The sequence below is a fragment of the Xyrauchen texanus genome, chromosome 1 (genome assembly GCF_025860055.1).
Source record: "Xyrauchen texanus isolate HMW12.3.18 chromosome 1, RBS_HiC_50CHRs, whole genome shotgun sequence".
NCBI classification, from domain to species: Eukaryota; Metazoa; Chordata; class Actinopteri; order Cypriniformes; family Catostomidae; genus Xyrauchen; species Xyrauchen texanus.
The window spans coordinates 38,525,838-38,551,142 of record NC_068276.1 but is presented as its reverse complement, the minus strand read 5'-3'; the positions used below and the strand labels follow the sequence as shown (position 1 = coordinate 38,551,142).

General features: G+C 43.2%; 1 protein-coding gene across 1 annotated transcript; it reads left to right on the top strand.

Annotated features, from left to right (window-relative positions):
* Positions 1-25,305, top strand: LOC127645398 (ATP-binding cassette sub-family F member 2-like). Its single transcript, XM_052129007.1, has 12 exons — positions 1-106; positions 4,113-4,373; positions 9,320-9,414; positions 9,966-10,061; positions 10,304-10,423; positions 10,946-11,035; positions 12,571-12,667; positions 15,751-15,779; positions 15,906-15,968; positions 24,313-24,441; positions 24,587-24,790; positions 24,916-25,305. The coding sequence occupies exons 1-12, from the start codon at positions 1-3 to the stop codon at positions 25,030-25,032; spliced, it is 1,407 nt and encodes a 468-aa protein (XP_051984967.1). The 3' UTR covers positions 25,033-25,305.

The following is a 25,305-nucleotide window of genomic DNA, read 5'->3' as shown; positions in this document are numbered from 1 at the left end:
ATGATAACAAAGAATGAGAATGATCTGGGTAAGAACTCTTTCATGCAAAAGCATTATGTGGAACGCTCTCGCTCTGAGAGAGGGAAAACACAGGAAACTTCCTCAGGTAACAGGTTCTTTAATATTCTTTTCACACACTATACATTAATGTCTTTCTTGGGAATACTGGGTTCCCTTGTCACTCTCTCCCCGAGGCTCTTTCACTGCTGCTTTATATGCTGCTCTCCCCATGCTTACTGAAATTAGACACAGGTGTTAGACATAATTTAGCTCAGGTGTAAGCGCCCTTACCGCTTTTCTCTCCCTGACGGGCGCTTGACCACGCCCCCGCTGCCACATACCCCCACCACCCGACTCAGGCCGGGGCATCATCCGGCCTGCCTACCACTCCCCCCCCCATTTCTGGAGAGAAAGTCAGCGGCAGCCATCTGTACCCCCGGTCTGTGGACCACCTTGAACTTAAAAGGCTGGAGGGCCAGATACCAACGGGTGATCCGGGCGTTAGTATCCTTCATGCAGTGAAGCCACTGGAGTGGGGCGTGATCCGAGCAGAGGGTGAAGGCCCACCCCAGCAGGTAGTATCGGAGCGTGAGGACTGCCCACTTGATGGCCAGACATTCCTTCTCTACCGTGCTGTACTTGGTCTCCCTCAAGGAGAGCTTCCGGCTGATGTACAGCACCGGGCACTCCTCCCCCTCCACCACCTGCGAGAGTACGGCCCCCAGCCCTCTGTCTGAAGCGTCCGTCTGCAATACAAAAGGGAGAGAGAAGTCAGGTGCATGCAAAAGCGGCCCCCCACAAAGTGCCGCTTTAATCTGTATAAACGCCTGTTGGCACTGCTCCGACCATTGGACCGGATCTGGAGCCCCCTTTTTAGTGAGGTCAGTCAGCGGGCTGGTGACGTCCGAATAATTAGGCACAAACCTCCTATAATAGCCAGCCAGCCCCAGGAACTGCCTCACCCCCTTTTTGGTCTTGGGTCTAGGGCAAGTCGCAATCGCCGCGGTTTTGTCAATTTGGGGACGCACCTGGCCATGACCCAAGTGGAACCCCTGATACCGTACCTCCACACGCCCAATCACGCACTTCTTAGGATTTGCTGTGAGCCCCGCCCGCCGCAGCGATCTCAGGACGGCCCTCAGATGTTGCATGTGCCGCTGCCAGTCATTGCTATAAATGATGATATCATCTAAATAGGCAGCGGCGTAAGCGGTGTGAGGTCTGAGGATCCTATCCATGAGACGCTGAAACGTGGCCGGTGCTCCAAACAAACCGAAAGGAAGCATTACAAATTAGTGTAATCCAAACGGCGTGGTGAAGGCGGTTTTCTCATGGGACATTGGTATCAAGGGGATCTGCCAATAACCCTTCGTTAAATCCAAGGTCGAATAAAAACGAGCAGTACCTAACCAATCGAGCAGTTCATCAACACGGGGCATTGGGTATGCGTCAAATTTAGACACTGCGTTGACTTTTCTGTAATCCACACAGAATCGAACAGACCCATCGCTCTTGGGAACAAGAACAACCGTGCTGGACCAATCACTGTGGGACTCTTCTATTACTCCCAATTCAAGCATTGCATCCAATTCGTCCCGAACAATTTTTTTTTGTGTTCCGGTAAGCGATAGGGGCGGCTACGAACCACCACCCCGGCTCGGTCTCGATGTGGTGCTATATGAGATCTGTACGGCCCGGTAGAGGGGAAAACACATTTGCAAATTCTTTTTGCAATTCTGAAACCTCCGTGAGTTGGCGCGGTGAGAGGTGATCACCACAAGTAATTGGGATGTTAAGATTGGGGTTTTTGTTTACCTCCGGCCCGAGCTCCGCCCTCTCCGGAACTACCGTGGCCAACGTCACAGAGGCCGCTTCTTCCCTCCACAATTTCAGGAGGTTGAGGTGGTAAATTTGACCCCTCTATCGGTACGTTTAACCTCACAATCGAGTTCACCTACTCGTTGTGTGACCTCAAAGGGTCCTTGCCACTTGGCGAGTAATTTAGAGCTCGATGTTGGGAGCAATACAAGTACCCTATCTCCCGGTGCAAATTCCCTTAGCCGAGTACCCCTGTCATACAGCCGGCGTTGGCATTCTTGAGCTTGGAGCAGATTCTCCTGTGTTAATTTCCCCAGTGTGTGGAGTTTTGCTCGAAGATCAAGAATGTACTGAATTTCATTTTTACTAGTCGAAGGTCCTACCTCCCATGCTTCGCGGATGACGTCAAGCACCCCGCGCGGGCGCCGCCCATACAGCAGCTCAAACGGGGAAAATCCCGTAGAGGCTTGTGGGACCTCTCGTACTGCAAATAACAGGGGGTCGAGCCATCTATCCCAATTCCTAGTGCCTTCATGCACGAACTTACGAATCATATTTTTGAGTGTTTTATTAAATCGTTCCACTAGGCCATCCGTCTGCGGATGGTAAACGCTAGTGCGAATCGATTTAATGCCCAACAGTCCGTAAAGCTCGCGAAGTGTACGTGACATAAACGTCGTGCCCTGATCGGTGAGGATTTATTTCGGAATCCCCACCCGGGAGATTATTTTGAAGAGTGCCCCTGCAACACTACGTGCTGAGATGTTGCTCAATTTCTCATTAATGCAATTATCTAATCAACCAATCACATGGCAGTTGCTTCAATGCATTTAGGGGTGTGGTCCTGGTCAAGACAATCGCCTGAACTCCAAACTGAATGTCAGAATGGGAAAGAAAGGTGATTTAAGCAATTTTGAGCGTGGCATGGTTGTTGGTGCCAGACGGGCCGGTCTGAGTATTTCACAATCTGCTCAGTTACTGGGATTTTCACGCACAACCATTTCTAGGGTTTACAAAGAATGGTGTGAAAAGGTAAAAACATCCAGTATGTGGCAGTCCTGTGGGCGAAAATGCCTTGTTGATGCTAGAGGTCAGAGGAGAATGGGCCGACTGATTCAAGCTAATAGAAGAGCAACTTTGCCTGAAATAACCACTCGTTACAACCGAGGTATGCAGCAGAGCATTTGTGAAGCCACAACATGCACAACATTGAGGCGGATGGGCTACAACAGCAGAAGACCCCACCAAGTACCACTCATCTCCACTACAAATAGGAAAAAGAGGCTACAATTTGCAAGAGCTCACCAAAATTGGACAGTTGAAGACTGGAAAAATGTTGCCTGGTCTGATGAGTCTCGATTTCTGTTGAGACATTCAGATGGTAGAGTCAGAATTTGGCGTAAACAGAATGAGAACATGGATCCATCATGCCTTGTTACCACTGTGCAGGCTGCTGGTGGTGGTGTAATGGTGTAGGGGATGTTTTCTTGGCACACTTTAGGCCCCTTAGTGCCAATTGGGCATTGTTTAAATGCCACGGCCTACCTGAGCATTGTTTCTGACCATGTCCATCCCTTTATGGCCACCATGTACCCATCCTCTGATGGCTACTTCCAGCAGGATAATGCACCATGTCACAAAGCTCGAATCATTTCAAATTGGTTTCTTGAACATGACAATGAGTTCACTGTACTAAAATGGCCCCCTCAGTCACCAGATCTCAACCCAATAGAGCCTCCAGCGGTGGTCAGAGTACAACAGAAGGGGCCACAGTCTGCACAAATCAGTTGGCAACCTGTGGACAAGGTTCTAGTCTACCAAGTTACAGTCAGAAATGTGAATTCCCTTAACAGTACAACATATTCAAATGCTGTGTTTGGTATCACATTGGATGTGCAGAATATTACACCCTGTTCCACATACCAAATCTCAGTATCTTCAGTTAATGCTCTCTTAGAAGCTGGAGAACCCATCCAAGTCAACTATACAACAAACAGTAAGCAAACCAGTATTTTGTTTTTATTTATTAACAGATAAGTGAACTTATATCAATGTCAGATTTGATGGTACTCTTAATACATAATGATTGATACAATGATGCATGACATGCTTTGCCAAAGTAGGACATCAAAGTCCAGGAATAACATTCCTATCAAATAATCATAATCCTATCCCTAACCCAATTGAAATCAGATGGAAATTAAAAGTTGATAAGAATGTTGTTTAAAAACTTAGAGGTGTTTTTTTTTACACACAGAAACATTCTGTTTTCTCAAACTTCTTTTTTCTGTCAGTTTTAAGTCCAGTGAATTCCATCTCGGTGAACTACAGCTGTTCTAGAGCATCTGCTTTGGTCTCATGGCCTACTGTGCTTGGGGCCACAACCTACCGGGCTATTGCCATAGGCCGCAATGGTACACGTCTGTCTTGCAATTCCAGCACTACAGAGTGCCAACTCATAAATCTAGCCTGTGGGGAGAGCTACGAGGTACATGTCATTGTCATGTCAAACACCTGTGAGAGCATTGCCAGTACCACCACATCCTTACAAACAGGTAAGATGTAGGGACAACAGATCTCAGACCAGTTTATCACTTACATACTAAATATAATTTATACCAAAACAAATACCAGAGACCGCTTAGACAAATGTCTCATGTGCTAAGAATGTGCTAACCATAAAAATATAAATCATAAAAGTTTAAGAACCACTTCATGGTCAGAATGACGACCTTTGAATCACGCTCACGCCAGAGAATTATTGCACCTCGACCTGTAATTGGCCAAAATGCTCCGTTCGACTTTTCCGAGACTCTCTAATCTTCCCTGTGGAACACGGAAGCTTGATCTCTGACCCACTTTCTGTAGGTTTGAATTTTAGAATATTGAATTTGGTGTTCTGAATTTCTTCTTCATCTTGAAAACTTGAAGCTGTATTTTTTAAAACATAATATTACAGTGTAAGAATTCACAACCAAAAAATGTGCTGTTTGAAAATATATATTTATAAAATTGTGCCATAAAAAAAAAAAACTATTCAATTTGGTTAAATATGAAATGTCCAGGATTGGAGTTTAAAAAATTCAAATTCAAACCTTTTTAAAATACAACGTAATATAAAATTTGGCAAAATCACACTTATAATTCAAAAGTCTATAATTCAGATTTACACAATTCAAATTCAAATTGTTTTGTCGTATTTCTGGCTCCATATATAACAAGGAATGTTATAAGTTTAAGGGACAGTTCACCCCCCCAAAAAATATGCTCTCATTATTTTTACTCACCCTCATGCCATCCCAGATGTGTATGACTTACTTTTGCTGAAAACAAAGACTTTGTTTTTTAGGACCATTCAATCCAAGTAAATGGTGGCCAGAACTTTTAAGCTCTTAAAAGCTTTTAAAGGCAGCATAAAAGCAATCCATTCGACACCAGTGGTTTAATCCATGTAATCTGAAACAGCATGATAGGTTGAGAAACAGATACATATTTAAGTAATTTTTTTTTACTATGAATCTCCACTTTCACTTTCATCATCTTTTGTTTTTGGCGATTTGCATTCTTTGTGCATATTGCCACTTACAAGGTGAGAGGAAAATTTGTTCTGGACAGCATTCACTTTCATTGAATGGACCAACAGAGCTGAAATATTCTACTAAAAAATCTTTGTTTGTGTTCAGCAGAACAAAGAAAGCCATACATATCTGGGACGGCATGAGGGTATCCGAGATAATTGAAATGTTTTGGGTTAACTTGCGACTTGTCCCTCAGTTAAACAAAATGTTGTTACATTAATGCACTTACAATTAAAATACACAGTTTCAAAAGTAAAGCGAAGAGACATTACACAAGTTGGCTAGTGTGATAGAAGCACTTCCTGACCTTGTCATGACCACATCAGAGGCGGCGGCAGCCGATTTTGCCGGGGCTTCAGCCCCGAATGTTTTGAGTGTAGCCCCGAATGTATTTTCAATATCTATATTTTGTATTTTGCCTTATTTCATTGTGCTTTGGCTTTGCACATACTGCATACAGCCTGTAAAAATAGACATAGGCATAATCTAGCCTATAGAATAAGTTCCTTTGCTGTCGGTAGCCTATGGGCGACTCCGTTTCTTCCTCTCTGTTGAATATGCAGCAGGTAGAGGAGGAGCTTGCACAGTCGTTGACATCAACTAACGTTACTTAGTGGCGAGTTAACAGCAGTTAGCAGGAAAGACAGCAAAAATTAAGCAAATGAGGCTTTGTGGATTTTTCCGAAAGAAGTCAGTGGGTAAGAATTCACATTTGTTTTTGTCCTTAAAGTCTTAAGATCATCATCTAGCTGGCTTTCACCCACAGTAGGCTAAACCTCAAGAGGTCCACTACCGACTGTAAATATATGTTGAATCCTCTAGCCTCCGTGTTAGCGCATCCGCCTCTCACGCAGGAGACCGCGGTTAGTGTCCCGTTTCAAGTATACTTTTCTTGTTTATCAGGTGTTGTTTTCGCTAAGGATAACCAATAAGCATTAGCATAAAATGTATGTGTGACTTGTTTTGTGATAATAGTTTGTAGGAAATAAACACTTTGATTTGATTAAATGGTTTTGTAGAGTGTAGCAAAGATGAGCAACAGACTGAGGAGCAGCAGCAGCAGCAGCTGTGCCAGAATCAGGCATGGAAACTGGTAACAATTAATCTGTCACTTTACTTAGAGAAAGTTAAATGTGAAACATTGTTTATCTCAATGATCCTAATGAAAGGATTTTGACAAATGAACATTGAGAATTATATACAGTTCGATGCCATGGTGTGTCAATGAACTTAGACTGGAGTCATTCATGTATTGCTTTAACTTAGGATCGTATACATAATTTTGACTGTTTATGTCAAAAAATATAAATTGTTTATATTAAAAAACAATTTTTACCTCACTTTACTCACTATAATATAACTCTTTTGTGATGACTTTATGTTAATGTACATGAAAATTCAAGAATCATGATAGATCTTAGGGCAATCCCACTGATCTGCTCTTCCCAATACATTTTCTTCAATGTATTGGTCTACAATTTGACATATGTAGCACTTGATGAATTAGTTGTTTGAAGCTGATTGCAATAAGTTATGTCCTGTATCTGTTCTTTTGCATCACAGATGATTCAGGGAGGAGAGAGGATGTTGAGGATAGTACTAGAGTGGAAGATTTAGGATCTGTAGAAACAGGCAAAACTCAAAGAATACCCTCTCACCAGCTTGGGACTACAGAGAAGTGGTTGCTAGTGTGAAAATAACATTGTCTGGGCTAAGCCCCGGATGTCCTTCAATGCTGGAAATGCCTCTGGACCACATAATATCAAAAGTTAATCAACCAAGAAAGTATTTCCTAGATTGGGAAAACACACATCTAAATAAATGTTCTTCCTCGTCACAGAACTTTGAACTGAAGCAGTTGAAGAAAGGAGGAACATGGACAGTATGTGAACACCAAAGAAATAAACTGCTTTCCTATACAGAAAGTCAACTGCTACGCTGATGACACGCAACTCTACTTGTCTTTCCAGCCCAACGACACCACAGTGACCGTTCGAATCGCTGCCTGTCTGGCAGACATCTCGGCCTGGATGAAGGAACACCAGCTTCAACTCAACCCTGCCAAGACCGAACTCCTTGTCTTTCCAGCCAACCCGGCTGTTGAACATAACATCACCGTGCAGCTGGGTCCAACTACAGTTTCGCCATCCAAAACGGTCAGAAATCTAGGGGAAACCATTGATGATGAGCTAAATTTCACAGACCACATTTCAAAAACTGCAAGATCTTGTAGATTTACACTCTACAATATCAGGAAGATAAGACCCTTCCTCTCTGTACATGCCACACAACTGCTCGTTCAGTCCCTTGTCATAACTAGACTGGACTACTGTAACGCTCTCATTGCAGGCCTTCCTGCATGTGCTATTAGACCTCTGCAAATGATCCAGAATGCAGCAGCACGTCTGGTCTTTAATGAACCTAAGAGAGCACATGTTACACCACTCTTTGTCTCTCTCCACTGGCTGCCGGTTCATGCACATTTTAAATTCAAGGCCCTGATGCTGGCATATAAAACAGTCACTGGGTCTGCTCCAGCATACCTAAAAACATTTATGCAGAGCTACGTTCCCACCAGAAGCCTGCGGTCGGCTAAGGAATGTCGCCTTGTCGTACCAAAACAAAGAGGCACCAAAACACTTTCCCGGACTTTCAGTTTCATCATACCACCGTGGTGGAATGACCTTCCCAACTCAATCCGGGAAGCTAACTCACTCTCTATCTTCAAAAAATGGCTAAAAACACATCTTTTCCAAAAGCACTTAACCGGTCACTAAAAAATAAAAAATAATAATAAAAAAATATATATATATATATATATATATATATATATATATATATATATATATATATATATATATTTACATTTGTTGTTGCACTTAAATCTGTTTTGTATACTATTATGATGATAGTGAAACTTTGTAATATGGCACTTTTTGTACCACTGTCTCCCTAAGATGATTCGCTGATGTTCTTCCTCTTTTGTAAGTCGCTTTGGATAAAAGCGTCTGCCAAATGAATAAATGTAAATGTAAATGTAACTTTGAGGGAGCTAATCCATCTATTATCACAAGGTAGCTCCAACCACATAACTCTGAAATCTTTTTATTATTGATTTCTGGCAAACAAACAATTTAATGTAGCTCAGTAACTTTTTCATATACTTTTTTTTTTGTATTTTTCTAACTGTGTAATTATTGAAATTGTAATTTTGAAACCATTATTAGACAAAATAGGAACAAACATACTTTTTGCACTTGTTAAGGGCAATGCGAGTGACTGCCTGCTAGATCAGATAACTGACTCCAATATATTGGGCAGGGTATGGATAGGCTGAGAACTGTGAATTTGAGCCACATTGTTGGTGACATAAAATGAAAAAGAGGTAGATTTAAATGTTTTATTTTTCCCCTCCTAAATTTTTTAAACCCTTTCTGTAAGTTGGAAGAAGAAACTGCTTTAGGAACCACAAAAATGAATGATTTATCAAGCACTGTCAAACTGTAACACTCCAGACATGCACTAGTAAAGTTTAGCAGAACTTGTGTATCAATGTTGAAGGAATCGAACCTTCAAATAAAGCATTCGTACTTGTTACAGTGGTGCCTCCAAATATAAAACTTATCTGAATAGAATAGTCAAGTCAAAACATGATGGTTCTTGGATCATTTTCAGTTAATAGCAAGCTAGTGTATTATCGGAACCACTCACATGAATTATTTGGTGCATGGATTTTTTTCATGTTTGGTACGGGATCAATTAATGGAATGAAATGGAGACTTTGTAGATCTTAAAAAAAAAATAAAAAAATACAGTTTATCTTGTGCAGAAAGGATTCATGTAAAAGAGGTTGTTCTAATTGAGAATATTTTGAAAAGTAATATTATGTTAAACCATTTTTAATGATGCTTAATCTTTTTCAGCTTCAAGCGTATCTTGTGCTCATTCTCAAGACTTCCTCAATGGTGTGTGCACCAACATCATTCACCTCCACCAGAGGAAGCTCAAGTATTACACTGTGAGTGCTGTAGCAGGATATTAACAATTGTTTTACCTACAGTTTGCAGGTTGGAGCTTTTGTTTTGTGGATTATTATGTGTAGTGTAGCATCTTATTTGAAAATATGCTAATCCAACTCAAAGAATTGAGCTCCATAAATGTTTTGGAGGTAGGATGTTTATTAAATGGGGGAAAGGGCATGCTCTGGGATCCAAACCTGTATCTGTCTACAGACAATTACTCTAATTGTGCTGTTACTCAATTGCCTTTCTAACAAAGCTCTTTCTTAAACGTTATTGTCCCCTGAAAATCATTGTTTCTGTGCTATCGCTCTTAATATGAGACCTGATCCTAAGACTCCCCTGCTTTGTACAAACTTGTCAACCTTTAAAATGGATGAAATGTGATGCTTTTATTACTGTTGCTAATTATGAACCCATGCTGCACCTGAGTCTGGTTTATTAGTAAAAGGAAAGCACATTAATCACATATATGAAAAAGGTATGTGAGCAAAGAGAAAGTAATGCATTTTGATGTTTGCACTGAAAGTAATGCATGGCTTTTTTTTAGGGTAACTATGACCAGTATGTAAAGACCAGGGAGGAGCTGGAGGAGAACCAGATGAAGCGGTACAACTGGGAACAGGACCAGACATTTCACATGAAGGTGAAACAGCACAGCCTTGTGGTTCTGTTTAAACTGCAGTCTGTCTCATGATCATCCCTTTGTGTAGTTTGTAGTGTTTCAACAAAGATATTCTATGATCCTGTTGTTTTTACCTTTCTCTTGTTCTTGCATTGCTTCTGTCTTGTCTCATTTTTATTGCTTTGATGTCTTTGCCTTATATTTGCTGTAAGAATGCCATTGTAAAAACAATTTGAAAACATTCCCTCTTTCTCTATGTATAGAATTATATCACCCGTTTTGGTCATGGTTCAGCCAAACTAGCTCGCCAGGCTCAGAGCAAAGAAAAAACGCTGCAAAAAATGGTGGCCACTGGCCTAACAGCCCGTGTAGTGAATGACAAGGTTTGTTGCGCAAACTCAAATTTACACACTCTGTTTAGTTAGAGGTAGTTGGCTAATATGAATGTCTATTGTTTTAATGTATTTAACGTCTTTGTGTAACTTTCTATTGCTCAAGATCTGTTATCAGCATAAAGCATCAGTTTAGAAATGATGATTCACTTTGACCAGTAGACCAATGTTACCTACTTTGATCAGTTTGAATATATGAAGATTGTTCAGATCTTATTTTAGGTCACTTAAGTAAATAATAATAAAAATAATTTAAAAACTTAATTAATGTAGCATCAGGCTAAGATATTTTTTGGTTGTCTGTAATTTCTTCAACAGGACGTTGATAGCTTTTCGACAGCAAATCAGTTTTTGCAAAACAGTAACAGCACTCCCTTACACTACCTGTGGTGATTTTAACTCATGTCTATGAGCACAGCTTAAGCCTTAGGTTGCCCTAATTTTGCTATTTAAGATTAAAACCTTTATCAGAGCATTCAGTATAACAGTTTTAACCACATTTTTGTCCTTCAGACCATGTCGTTTTATTTTCCTCCTTGTGGGAAAATTCCCCCTCCTGTAATCATGGTGCAGAATGTCAGCTTCCGATACTCCATTGACACAGTGAGTCTGCAACCTTTCAGAACAGTGTCTATTTTTATTTTATTATTTATTTATTTTTCATCCCCTTTTCTCCCCAATTTGGATTGCCCAATGCGCTCTACGTCCTCATAGTGACTCGCCTCAATCCGGGTGGCAGAGGACGATTCTCAGTTGCCTCCGCGTCTGAGACCGTCAACCCGCGCATCTTATCACGTGGCTTGTTGAGCGCGTTACTGCGGAGACATAGCACATGTGGAGGCTTCACGCTATTCTCCACGGCATCCACGCACAACTCACCACGTGCCCCACTGTGACCGAGAACCACATTATAGAGGTTACCCCATGTGACTCTACCCTCCCTAGCAACCAGGCCAATTTGGTTGCTTAGGAGACATGACTGGAGTCACTCAGCACACCCTGATTCAAACTTGTGACCCCAGGGGTGGTAGTCAGCATCTTTACTCACTGAGTTACCCAGGCACCCCCCTGGTCTGTTTTTTAATTGCCAGCATTTACTAACAGTGGGGATTTCTTTTAGACTGCAAGGGAAGCTCAGCTTCCCCTATAATGTCAAAAAAATAATGGTCAAATATTTACTATTGTGTAAACAATTTATTGACTAAAAATGCGTTAGAACACGTTCATCTCGAAGACGAGTTCGTTCAGAATCAGCTACATTACATATAGCAGGTCGGCTGGCTCGATTTACTTCTCATACATTCCCGTAGCGTCAGTGCATTTCCCTGTTGAAGCCGAGCGTCCATTGACTTCAATGGGGCTGCTCTGAACAGTTTTTTTCAGTGCTCCGAAAATAGACGGTCATTGGATAAATGCTGCGATTATGTCCCGCCCACGGACGCTCAGCGTCTCTGGGGGTGAATGAGGAGTGGGCTGGCCCGGACTCCGGGCTTCCGCGTGATGATTGGAGGATCTGTCGAAAGACTGCATCTCCTTTTGATTGACAGCGAATCTGTACTATAAGAAGTCACTGAAGCTATTTCGCGCTCAGTCCCATCGCAGATTTCTCAAGTGTAGTCAAACTGCAGCAACCTATTTCTTTATATTTGTTTGGCGAAATTGCTAGTCAGTTTGCATAATACATTTCACACAATTATACACCACATTCCTTGTTTCAGTTTTACCAAGTATAATATATTTTGTTTTAGAGCGTTCGTTCGTTCGTTCGTTCGTTCGTTCATTCATAGGGCAGAATTTACTTTTAAATAAGTTTATAATGTAGGCCGAAAATGAGCTTCCCCTCTTTGAAAGACCAGCAGCCGCCACTGTTTACTAAGTAAGGTTTGCTTTGGGTTGTGCTTTTTTTACATTCACATGTTGCCACATGCATTTGTAAATGTGAAAATGCAGTTATTTACTGTTTGCTCTCGACTGCACTTCTAGACTGCACAGAGTAAAATTGTTCAAATTACTGTAAAGAATTTGAATAATTATTTATAATTAATAATATAATTATAATATTTCCATATAATAACTGTAACAATTACATAATTAGAAAAGTTATTCAAGTTAAGCAATGCCTTGTTTAATTTTTACAGCATTATATTTACAAAAACTTGGAGTTTGGCATTGACTTGGACACCCGAGTCGCACTTGTGGGTCCCAATGGGGCAGGAAAGTCCACACTGCTCAAGTGTAATGATTTGAGGAAGCAGGAGAAGGCAGACGGGTGATTAGGATCCAAACGCAGTTTATTGGGGGAAGAACACAAAAATAAACAAACACTGGAACAAATGAAAGTCCATGATGGGAAAACATAGGCTTAAGTACTGGGTTAAACACAGGAGGGGTGCAGGCAGTGAACATCCACGAAGGGGAGAGTAGTCCTCGAACGGGCGACACAACAGGGAAACACGAACGGCTGGAAGCTGCAGGGAACATGAACAAAGAGCATACAGAGCATACACCAACGTAAGAACGAACATGGAACATCAACGCACAACAAAGGGAAGGGAAAACAGCGGGTTTTAAATAAAGAGACACGGTAATGACAAAATGACGGACAGGTGCGGACAATAACACAGTGACAGGGCCGGAAAAGACGGGAAGAAGGGAAGTGTAGTTTTCACAGAGACAGTGAAACACGGGCGGACAACAAGGAAGACATGACAGGAAGCGTGAGCGGTAAAACAGAAAACACGGGGCGGACAAAAAGGGAGCGTGACATGGACGTGACTAGTGACGGGTGAAACAGAAAACACGGGGCAGACGACACGAAACACGGTGCAGGTGAGCGAGACCATGACATAATCCCCCCTCAAAAGGACCAGATTCCAGACGGTCTTAAAATAAACAAAAGAAACAATAAAACGGAATGAAGAACCCAGGCGAGAGGGGGTAGACTGGGGGGAAAACAGACAGACCAGGGGGGGAACAAGGGGCACAAGGACAGTTCACGGGGGTGCAAGGGGTGCTGAGACAGACCCTGGGGGCAATTAGGCAGTCCACGGGAGGCAGGCAGACCAAGGAGGTCGAGCGGGTGGACAGGCAGACAAGGGAGGCCGAGAGGGCAGGCAAGCAGTCTATGGGGGTGTGTGAAGGGGACCGGGTCCGGTGGCCTGGGGGGCATAAACCGGGCAGGGGCAGGTTCAGGAGGCCTGGAAGGTGGCCACAATGTGGGGATAGGCCTGGGGGGCTCGGGAGCTGGCCACGAGGTGAGCACCAGATTAGGAGGTCTGGGAGCGGGCCATGGGGCAGGAGCTGGTTTGGGTGGCCTGGGAGCTGGCCTCTGGACAGGGGCCGGTACAGGAGACCTGGGAGGTGGCCGCAGGACAGAGGCTGGCGGAGCCGTGTGAGGCGGAGCCAAGGAGGACTTGGGAGGCAGAGCCGTAGAAGACTTGGGAGGCGGCACTAAAGGAGGCATAGGCAGGGCCGTGGGGGGGGCTCAGGAGGCGGAGCCGAGGGAAGCGATTGCGTAGAAGGCCCAGGAAGCGGTGCCAAGGGAGGCTCAGGAGGCGGAGCCGAGGGTGACTCAGGAGGCGGAGCCGTGGTAGGCGGGGCCAAGGAGGACTTCGAAGGCGGAGCCGTAGAAGACTTGTGAGGCAGCGCCAAGGGTTGCTCAGGTGGCGGAGCCGTGGGAGGCCCGAGAGGCGGAGCCGTGGGAGGCCCGAGAGGCAGAGCCGTGGGAGGCCCGAGAGGCGGAGCCATGGGAGGCTCGAGAGGCTCGAGGTGCGGAGCCGTGGGAGGCTCGAGAGGCCCGAGAGGCGGAGCCCTGGGAGGCTCGAGAGGCTCAAGGGGAGGAGCCCTTGGAGACTCGAGAGACTTCAGTGGCAGAGCCCTGGAAGACTCGAGAGGAGGAGCCCTAGGAGGCTCGACAGACTTGAGAGGCGGAGCCCTGGAAGGCTCGGGAGCAGGAGCCCTGGAAGGCTCGAGAGGCTTGAGAGGCGGAGCCCTGGAAGGCTCGAGAGGAGGAGTCCTAGGAGGCTCGAGAGACTTGAGAGGCGGAGTCCTGGAAGGCTCGAGAGACTTGAGAGGCGGAGCCCTGGAAGGCTCGGGAGGATGAGCCCTAGGAGGCTCGAGAGACTTGAGAGGCGGAGCCCTGGAAGGCTCGAGAGGCTTGAGAGGCGGAGCCCTGGAAGGCTCGAGAGGCTTGAGAGGCGGAGTCCTGGAAGGCTCGAGAGACTTGAGAGGCGGAGCCCTGGAAGGCTTGAGGGGCTCGGGAGGCGGAGCCCTGGAAGGCTCGGGAGGAGGAGCCCTAGGAGGCTCGAGAGGCTTGAGAGGCGGAGCCCTGGAAGGCTCGGGAGGATGAGCCCTAGGAGGCTCGAGAGACTTGAGAGGCGGAGCCCTGGAAGGCTCGAGAGGCTTGAGAGGCGGAGCCCTGGAAGGCTCGAGAGGCTTGAGAGGCGGAGTCCTGGAAGGCTCGAGAGACTTGAGAGGCGGAGCCCTGGAAGGCTTGAGGGGCTCGGGAGGCGGAGCCCTGGAAGGCTCGGGAGGAGGAGCCCTAGGAGGCTCGAGAGGCTTGAGAGGCGGAGCCCTGGAAGGCTCGAGAGGCTTGAGAGGCGGAGCCCTGGAAGGCTCGAGAGACTTGAGAGGCAGAGCCCTGGAAGGCTCGAGGGGCTCAGGAGGCGGAGCCCTGGAAGGCTCGGGAGGAGGAGCCCTGGAAGGCTTGAGAGACTTGAGATGCGGAGCCCTGGAAGGCTCGAGGGGCGCTGGCCCTTGGACGGTCATGGCTACCACAACGACCCAACGCCTGCCACGGTCAACGAGCCAGCGCCAACGCCTGCCACGGCCAGCGAGCCAGCGCCTGTAGCCTCGACCGTCCCAGAGCCAGCGCCTGTAGCCTCGACCGTCCCAGAACCAGCGCTGGCTCTGGGACGGTCGAGGCTACAGGCGCTGGCTCGCTGGCCGTGGCAGGCGTTGGTGCTGGCTCGTTGACCGTGGCAGGCGTTGGGTCGTGCGTTCTGTAATGAAGGGAAAACAGCAGGGTTTAAATAAAGAGACACGGTAATGACAAAATGACGGACAGGTGCGGACAATAACACAGTGACAGGGCCGGAAAAGACGGGAAGAAGGGAAGTGTAGTTTTCACAGAGACAGTGAAACACGGGCGGACAACAAGGAAGACATGACAGGAAGCGTGAGCGGTAAAACAGAAAACACGGGGCGGACAACAAGGGAGCGTGACATGGATGTGACTAGTGACGGGTGAAACAGAAAACACGGGGCAGATGACAGGAAACACGGTGCAGACGACACGAAACACGGTGCAGGTGAGCGAGACCGTGACATCAAGCTACTGATGGGAGAGGTCAGTTTGTATTTTGATTATTAAACGTAATGGATTGATTTCACAGTCAACTTTGACATTGACGTTCTTAGTAAATCATATTTAAAGACATTTAAATTGTTTGGCTTGTGATTTTCTCCCTCATAGCTTCTCCCCACAGACGGAATGAGAAGAAAACACTCACATGTTAAGACTGGCAGGTATCACCAGGTACAGACTTGGTAGAAATGATTATTTACTATATGTAATGGGTATATATGTGTGTATATATATATATATATATATATATATATATATATATATATATATATATATATATATATATATATATATATGTGTGTGTGTGTGTATATATATATATATATATATATATATATATATATATATATATATATATATATATATATATATATATATATATATATATGTGTGTAAATATTATTCTGAAAAGTAATTATTTTTGGGGTACTTTTATTTTGACGAGTGGTCTGTTTTTGCGCATTCGGAGGAGAGCCGAAGAGCGACGAAGGAGAGCATTTGTGTGTGAGTGTTGTAGGCAGAAGTTAGTGTCGTGTCGTGTTTTGAAAAGCTTGTTCGATAAGGTTACTTCAACGGAAGATTATCGTGGCTTAATTCCGACAAATGACGACAGCACTAAGTGTTTTTGTGAATCGTGACCCGCGTTTCGCAGTTGTTTAAAGTTTTGGGATAATTTTCCCGTGGATTGCATTAGCTGCTAGAGCTAAGTGACAGTGATATACTGTGAATGCCATCAGAACTGTGAGTGCATATAAAGTACAAGTTTGCTTTATTAGTGTCATTTGAAGAGTTTTTGCGGTGTTTTGTACTTCGTACGTTTTTGATTGAGAAGCAACGATAAGAAATAACTGCTGAGAATGATCACATGTATCAGAGTTTTCCACATGTGTCGCCGCACGTGAGATTGAAACTGCTGCGTGACGCAGTTGCGGCAGATACATCATTTTGAGGAGATTCAAGTTTTCATTATATATATTTTTTATTATTATTTTTCCCTGCCATCCAAACGACATCTCCAGTTTGATTCATCTCCTTGGTGGTGAAGTTCCAGTTTGATTTCATTTTAATATTTCATTTTTGGACATTTCTTTGAAGTTGAGTGAACTTTAAAGTTAGCCTCTTCCCCAATGCTATTTCAAGTTTATTTCAAAGCACGCTACGTCAAGACAACTCATCACTACTCATCGTTCTGCAGACTGGTATTTTTTCCAATTTATTCATTTTTGATTATTGAACTGATAAAAGGTGAACTGTCAGAGTTCAAGTGAACTACAGAATGTAAAGTGAACTGTGAGTGAACATTTAACAGAACATTTCATCCAAGTGCTCATTTTGAAGTGAGATTTCATTGTGTATGTTTTGTTTCAAATGTGATGTGTTTCTACGTGATCATTTGAACAGTGAGGATTTATCCTAGGTTGTGTTACATTGAGAATCCATACAAGTGTTTTTTTTTCTTTTTTTTTTTTCATTTTTGAGGTAACATTTAGGATTTGTTATTTTGTTAGTGAAAAGTTTATAACTTTTTTTTATTTAATTGATTATTCAAACTAGAATAATTCTTGATTTAAGAAAATAGAAATAGAATATTTAAAGGAAAATAAATATTGTTATAATTTTGTACTTATCTACAGTGTATCTTTTGTTGAGAGCTGTCAGGGAGTAGGGGCGTCTCACCTACTTTATTAGACTCTGGGAGGGAGGAATATATTAGACTGTGTCTCACATATACATTTACACTTCGTGAAGCCACTGTATGACATTACACTACCCGAGGCCTACCCTTTCCGGTCTGCAGTGTCACTTCACAATAAGGTAGGAAACAACATACATACCTGTGTGTGTAAAGAGACCAAAAGCACTGGGAGCGGGGACTAAGATCCTTTCGTTACTCAGTCTTCCAGGGCAGCACTAACTAATTTCCCCTACAAGGCGGGACTAAATACCCCCGCTACAAAAGTGGCGTCACGAACAGGATCGTATTAGGCATGTTTAAATAGTCACTCGATTTCCAGGCCCACAGGTGATTGTCAAGCAAGATGTCTGAGATGGAGGAATTAAGAAGAGAAATGGCAGAGATGCAAAGGAGATTCACAGAGCAGGCAGGGGCACTTGATCAAGCCAGAACAGAGCAGATAGAAGCGTTGTCCCTAGCGAAAATGGTAATTGAGAAACAGGCTTTGCACCAGCAACCCCAGCTGCCATTTATATCCCTCGAGACAGGAGACTTCCTGAATTCAGTGGTTGCATGTCAAAACCTGGAGAGTTGAGTATTGAAGAGTGGGTGACATCAATGAAATCCGCATTTCAAGTCATGAGAGTACCCAATGAAGACCGAGTTGAACTAGTGAAACAACACCTAAAGGATGAAGCCAAAGCCACAGTGAAGTTCATGATGGATGGAAAGGAAGAATCTGTTGATAACATCTTCACTGTTCTCCTTGACACCTATGGAGATAAAGTGCCTATTGGTACAAGGCTTAAAGATTTCTATGTTCGTGCACAGAATGCAGGAGAAACAATACGCTCCTATGCATATGATCTTCAGGAGAGACTTAATAGTGTTCAGCGCCGAGAACCAGATAGAGTCGTGGATGCTGAAAATGTACTGAAAGAGCATTTGGTGTTAGGTCTAAAAGATAACTTCTTGCGACGAGAGATGAAGCGCAGAGTTAAGGCCTGGCGTAGAAGAAATGAAAGGGGTGTCGGGGATCATCGGAATGAATGTGCTCAAGGAAGTTCAGTCCCTGTTCATCTCAGCGGAGGGGATGGAAAAAGCTGACAAGTATGGTCAGAGAGCTGAAGCTCAGGTTCAGAGAGTGCTTGCTAGAGTTGATAAGGAAATGGGACATTCAGGACCTGATGGAAGGATTGGTTATGTAAAGATGGCTGGAAGACAGGCTGTCACTATTCCTCCACGCTGTGAGAAGGTACTGGAAGGTCGTTGTGGAGTGTCACTTAAAGTAAAAAGCCATGTACATGTAGAGCCTGCAGCTAAGGCAAGTTTACCAAAAGGACTTCTGGTAGCTCATGTTAAAGCAGAAGGTGGAAGAGTCCCTGTGCGTATGCTGAACTTTAGTGAAAAAACTGTTAGACTTGTACCCCGAACTAGAGTTGCTACTGTTTACCATCCAAAGGAAGTGATTACAAAGGATGTGCTCGAGTTTGAGGAAGATGATGGTGTACTTCATGTCAAGGAGTTGATGCAAGACAAGGTTCAAGTTGAAAACAACTTACTTGCACAACTACCGCTACCTGTGGAAGTGAACTCCGAAGGACTCACACAGGCACAATGTGAGAGACTCATAGGGTTGTTATCAAAGCACAGAGATGTTTTCTCCAAGGACGACCAAGATTATGGTTATACCACGGCTGTGGTGCATGATATTCCTACCAGTGAAGCGCCACCGATAAAGCAGCGACATCGTAGAATACCACCACAGATATTTCAAGAGGTCAAGAGACATGTTCAGGACCTGGTATCCCAGGGAATCCTCAAGGAGAGCAGTAGCCCCTGGGCATCACCTGCAGTTATAGTTATGAAGAAAGATGGTAGTGTACGTTTCTGCTGTGATTACCGAAAGCTGAATCAAGTGACATGTAAGGACGCATATCCGCTTCCACGGGTGGAAGAGTCCTTGGATGCTTTGGGTAATGCCAAGCTGTTCTCTACACTAGACCTAACAGCTGGATACTTTCAGGTAGCAGTGAGTGGAATGGATCGGGAGAAGACAGCTGTTACCACTCCGTTTGGGCTGTTTGAGTGGACCAGGATGCCATTCGGATTGTGCAGTGCCCCTGCCACTTTTCAGTGCCTTATGGGTGCGGTGCTTGGTGACTTGTTCTTTGATGTTCTTCTGGTTTATCTGGATGATATTATTATATTCTCCAAATATTTCGAGAGTCACTGTGAGAGGTTGGAACTTGTTTTCAGCCGGATGAAACAGCATGGTCTGAAGTTAAAGCCAAGCAAATGTTTTCTCCTAAGGCCTGAAGTAAAGTTTTTAGGGCATCGGATTTCCTCTGAAGGAATACAAGTGGATAACGAGAAAGTTAAAGCATTAGACACATGGCCAGTTCCCAAGAGTGCAAAAGACGTGAGACAAGTACTTGGTTTTATGAGCTACTACAGGAGATTTGTACCCAGGTTTGCTCAGATTGCCAAGCCACTACATGCGTTGGTAGGTGGAGGAAAGAAAAGCAGGACCTCAGTAACTTTCGCCTGGAGTCAAGAATGCCAGACCGCATTAGATGAGTTGAAGAAGTGTTTAATGTCACCTCCAATACTTGCATACCCTGACTTCAGTGTGCCGTTTATACTTACCACGGATGGAAGCTATCATGGATTAGGGGCCGTGCTTAGCCAGAAGCAAGAAGGAATTGAACGTGTCATAGCATATGCAAGTAGAGGTTTGAGAGGATCCGAGAAAAATGACAAAAACTACAGTGCATTTAAGCTGGAGTTGCTTGCATTAAAGTGGGCAGTCACAGAGAAATTCAAGGAGTACCTTATGTACTCAAAATTCACAGTGATTACTGACCATAACCCGCTACGTTACCTCAACTCAGCTAATCTTGGAGCAGTCGAGCAACGCTGGGTAGCGCAAATAGCTGAGTACAACTTTGAGGTATGTTACAAATCTGGCCGGTACAACACGAATGCCGATGCCTTGTCAAGAATCCCCTTTAAAGAGGAACCAGAGAGGAACGATGATGGGAAGGATTTTATCCGGCTTGGAACCGATGAAGTGAGAGCGTGTTTGTGGCCGAACAAGAGTGGTGACCCAGAAAAATCTGAAGGTGAAGCTGCGGTGCAAGCATCAATAAGAGGAGGAATCAGTGGTTATAACTGGAGCGAGATTGCGAAGCAACAGAGGAAGGACCCTGTAATCAGTCCCATTTATGAAGCTGTATCTGAAAACAAAAGACCAGGAAAAAAGGATCAAAGTTGTATGGATCCAAAGGTGAAGAAGCTTACTAAGGAATTTGATCGTCTTAAATTGCATCAAGGAGTACTGTTCAGACAAATCTTTGATCCTAGGGATGGAGAGGAGGTATGGCAAATGGCTGTCCCTGAACTTCTGCAGCGTGAAGTGTATGAGGGCCAACATGAACACGGAGGACATTTCGGAGAAAGAAGTACATTGACACTAATGAGACGAAGTTACTATTGGCCTACCATGTCCAAGGATATTTCAAGCTGGATAAGGCAGTGTAAAAGATGTGCTCTGGCCAAAGATGTGTTTCCCAGAATTGGAGCACCTATGACATGTAGTAATGTCTCAGCCCCATTGGAGGTTCTAGCCATGGACTATACACAGCTTGAGCAGTCCTCTGGAGGGTATGAGAATGTGCTTGTTCTCACTGACATGTTTACCAGATTCACAATGGCTGTTCCTACCAAGAACCAGACAGCAAGCACAACGGCGAAAGCTCTGCTTAAGCATTGGTTTGTTTATTATGGTTGTCCAGCTCGATTGCATTCAGACGAAGGCAGGTGTTTTGAAGCAAACGTGATCAAGGAGCTTTGTAAGATCTATAGTATAGGGAAACGCCGCACAAGCCCATACCATCTGCAGGGAAACTCTCAATGTGAGAGATTCAACCGTACCATGCATGACTTGTTAAGAACCTTGCCACCAGAAAAAAAAAGAGATTGGAAGACTCACCTTCCAGAGCTGGTAATGGCTTACAACAGTCACGTCCATTCATCCACTGGTTATTCTCCATTTTATCTAATGTTCGGGAGGGATGCACGTTTACCAATGGATGTTCTTGGGGAAAAGGAATTAGAAGAGGATGATGTTGACAACCTAAACGAATGGGTGAAAGGTCATCATGCAAGACTGAAAACAGCTGTGGAGGTTGCAAACACAGTGTCTCAAGAGGCTTCCAAAAGAAGAAAGCGGGCATACGATCGCAAGTCGTTTGGAGCTCTTGTGAGGCCTGGAGATCGAGTGCTAATGCGCAATCACAAACACAGGGGTAGAAATAAAATTCAAGATAAGTGGGAACATGTACCGTACATTGTGTAAAGCAAAACCACTCGGACATACCTGTCTTCACTATCAAACCTGAAAAAGGAGGGTCCACGAAGGTAGTACACAGAGATCAGTTGCGACATTGTACATTTTTGTCACCTGCATTACAGCGTACACCTAGATGTAGGGTGAGTGATAAGACCGAATCAGATGCAGACATGTCAGACATGGTTTGCTTTCCAGAAACGTCACTACACTCCACTTACCATACACACACAAGGGTGAGTCAAGGGGAGTTAGAGGAAGTGGGACAGGATGGTAACAATGAGGATCAGGATGTAGTAGCAGAATCAGAATTGAGTATACAAAATGACTCCGATGATGCTGATGTTTCTGAAACTGAAAGAGAGAGTGTTCCTGAGATTAGACGTTCTCAGAGACAAAATAAGGGTACCTTGCCTGTGAAGTACAGAAATGACTATGTTGTGAAATAAGAGTGTAAAAGGTTCTATAACTTTGAGGTATTGAGATATGGTATTATACGTGCATATGTGTATAATGTGACGTTTTCTAACATGTTGTTTTTGTTTTGTGTTTCAGAGATTAACCTGCTGGAGATGTCTGTGGAGTGGCAGGGTTTAGCAGGGGGAAATGTAACGGGTATATATATATATATATATGTGTGTATAAATATTATTCTGAAAAGTAATTATTTTTGGGGTACTTTTATTTTGACGAGTGGTCTGTTTTTGCGCATTCCGAGGAGAGCCAAAGAGAGACGAAGGAGAGCGCGGTGTGTGTGAGTGTTGTAGGCATAAGTTAGTGTCGTGTCGTGTTTTGAAAAGCTTGTTCGATAAGGTTACTTCAACGGCAGATTATCGTGGCTTAATTCCGACAAATGACGACAGCACTAAGTGTTTTTGTGAATCGTGACCCGCGTTTCGCAGTTGTTTAAAGTTTTGGGATAATTTTCCCGTGGATTGCATTAGCTGCTGGAGCTAAGTGACAGTGATATACTGTGAATGCCATGAGAACTGTGAGTGCATATTAAGTACAAGTTTGCTTTATTAGTAACATTTGGAGAGTTTTTGCGGTGTTTTGTACTGCATACGTTTTTGATTGAGAAGCAACGATAAGAAATAACTGCTGAGAATGATCTCATGTATCGTAGTTTTCCACATGTCACCGCACGTGAGATTGAAACTGCTGCGTGACGCAGTTGCGGCAGATACATCATTTTGAGGAGATTCAAGTTTTCAGAATATATATTTTTTATTATTATTTTTCCCTGCCATCCAAACGACATCTCCAGTTTGATTCATCTCCTTGGTGGTGAAGTTCCAGTTTGATTTCATTTTAATATATATTTCATTTTTGGACATTTCTTTAAAGTTGAGTGAACTTTAAAGTTAGCCTCTTCCCCAATGCTGTTTCAAGTTTATTTCAACGCACGCTACATCAAGACAACTCATCACTACTCATCGTTCTGCAGACTGGTATTTTTTCCAATTTATTCATTTTTGATTATTGAACTGATAAAAGGTGAACTGTGAGAGTTCAAGTGAACTACAGAAGGTAAAGTGAACTGTGAGTGAACATTTAACAGAACATTTCATCCAAGTGCTCATTTTGAAGTAAAATTTCATTGTGTATGTTTTGTTTCAAATGTGATGTGTTTCTACGTGATCATTTGAACAGTGAGGATTTATCCTAGGTTGTGTTACATTGAGAATCCATACAAGTGTTTTTTTTTTTCATTTTTGAGGTAACATTTAGGATTTGTTATTTTGTTAGTGAAAAGTTTATAACTTTCACATTGAAGGTGAAGATTGTGTTCTATTGGGTTTAAAAGAAAACACAAAGACTGTAATTTAATTTTTATTTGTTTTTTTTTATTTAATTGATTATTCAAACTAGAATAATTCTTGATTTAAGAAAATAGAATATTTAAAGGAAAATAAATATTGTTATAATTTTGTACTTATCTACAGTGTATCTTTTGTTGAGAGCTGTCAGGGAGTAGGGGCGTCTCACCTACTTTATTAGACTCTGGGAGGGAGGAGTATATTAGACTGTGTCTCACATATACGTTTACGCTTCAGGAAACCACTGTATGACATTACACTACCCGAAGCCTACCCTTTCCGGTCTGTAGGAAACAACAGACATACCTGAGTGTGTAAAGAGACCAAAAGCACTGGCAGCGGGGACTAAGATCCTTTCGTTACTCAGTCTTCCAGGGCAGCACTAACTAATTTCCCCTACAAGGCGGGACTAAATACCCCCGCTACATATAGCATTATTTTCATTATTAATATATTAAATAATACTTGCACTATTATTCTCACTATAGAATGTGGCTGTTTGTGTTTTTCTTGCCATTTTCATAATGTTTATATCTGTAAAATATTACATTGCTGAGATCTGAATAAAAGTTATAGTCAATATAATGTATTTTCATAAAAATCATACATGGTTAATATGTGGTTATTGCCATTACTTGTAAATGTTCTTGCATTATGTTTTATCTGCAGCATCTGACTGAGCAGCTAGAGCTTGACCTGTCTCCTCTGGAGTACATGATGAAGTGCTTCCCTGAGATCAAAGAAAAAGAGGAGATGAGGAAGATCATTGGACGTTATGGCCTGACAGGCAAGCAGCAGGTATTTGTGTGGGTGTGTTTAATGTGCAGGCTTATTTTGAAAGCCAGACAATGCAGCCTGAAAAATGAAACTGTATAAAATTTATTATTCTTTCTCTCATTTTTTCTGTGTTTCAAAAATCTTAACTGTTGTCCCTGTTTTACAGGTCAGTCCCATCAGGAACTTGTCTGATGGTCAGACGTGTCGGGTGTGTTTTGCCTTGCTCGCATGGCAGAATCCTCACATGCTGTTTCTGGATGAGCCAACGAATCACTTGGACATTGAGACAATTGATGCTCTGGCTGAGGCCATCAATGAGTTTGAGGGTGGAATGATGCTAGTTAGCCACGACTTCAGACTTATTCAGCAGGTATGCACATGCCCAATAAATGGGTTAGAACTTATTATTTGTATCTAAAGTGCAGTTTATTTTTATATTTGACAAATATATGTGATCTAAAATGTGGAATGAATGGGTTTTGCTTCTCATTTAAGGTGGCTCATGAAATTTGGGTGTGTGAGGAGCAGACCATCACCAAATGGAACGGAGACATTTTGGCTTACAAGGAGCACTTGAAATCAAAAATTGACAAACAGACTCATGACATTTAAAAATCTATGAACTGGACAGACTGTCTTTTAAGGTTTCCGTCATGGATTGATTACCCTCCCTCATTTCCCAGATGTGCATTATTGAAGGAATTTTCAATTGGACAATGAAGCCCAGTATCACGGTTGATGATCTGGATTGCACTGATTTTGTCCTCTGTCATCCCAAGGGAAAACAGAAAAACATTTATTTAGTCTAATATCGCATAAGAAATTCTTAATCCACTTCTCAGATGCAAATTTCATGGCATCAGCATGTCTATTTTATTTAATATA

Bases quoted from the DNA above. Each gene is read 5' to 3' on its own strand.
- LOC127645398 (XM_052129007.1), top strand. From the start codon at position 1: ATGATAACAAAGAATGAGAATGATCTGGGTAAGAACTCTTTCATGCAA. The intron at 12,668-15,750 runs GTAATGATTTGA...CAGGTGAGCGAG, and splicing joins AAAGTCCACACTGCTCAAGT to ACCGTGACATCAAGCTACTG. The intron at 15,969-24,312 runs GTACAGACTTGG...TTTTATCTGCAG, and splicing joins AGACTGGCAGGTATCACCAG to CATCTGACTGAGCAGCTAGA.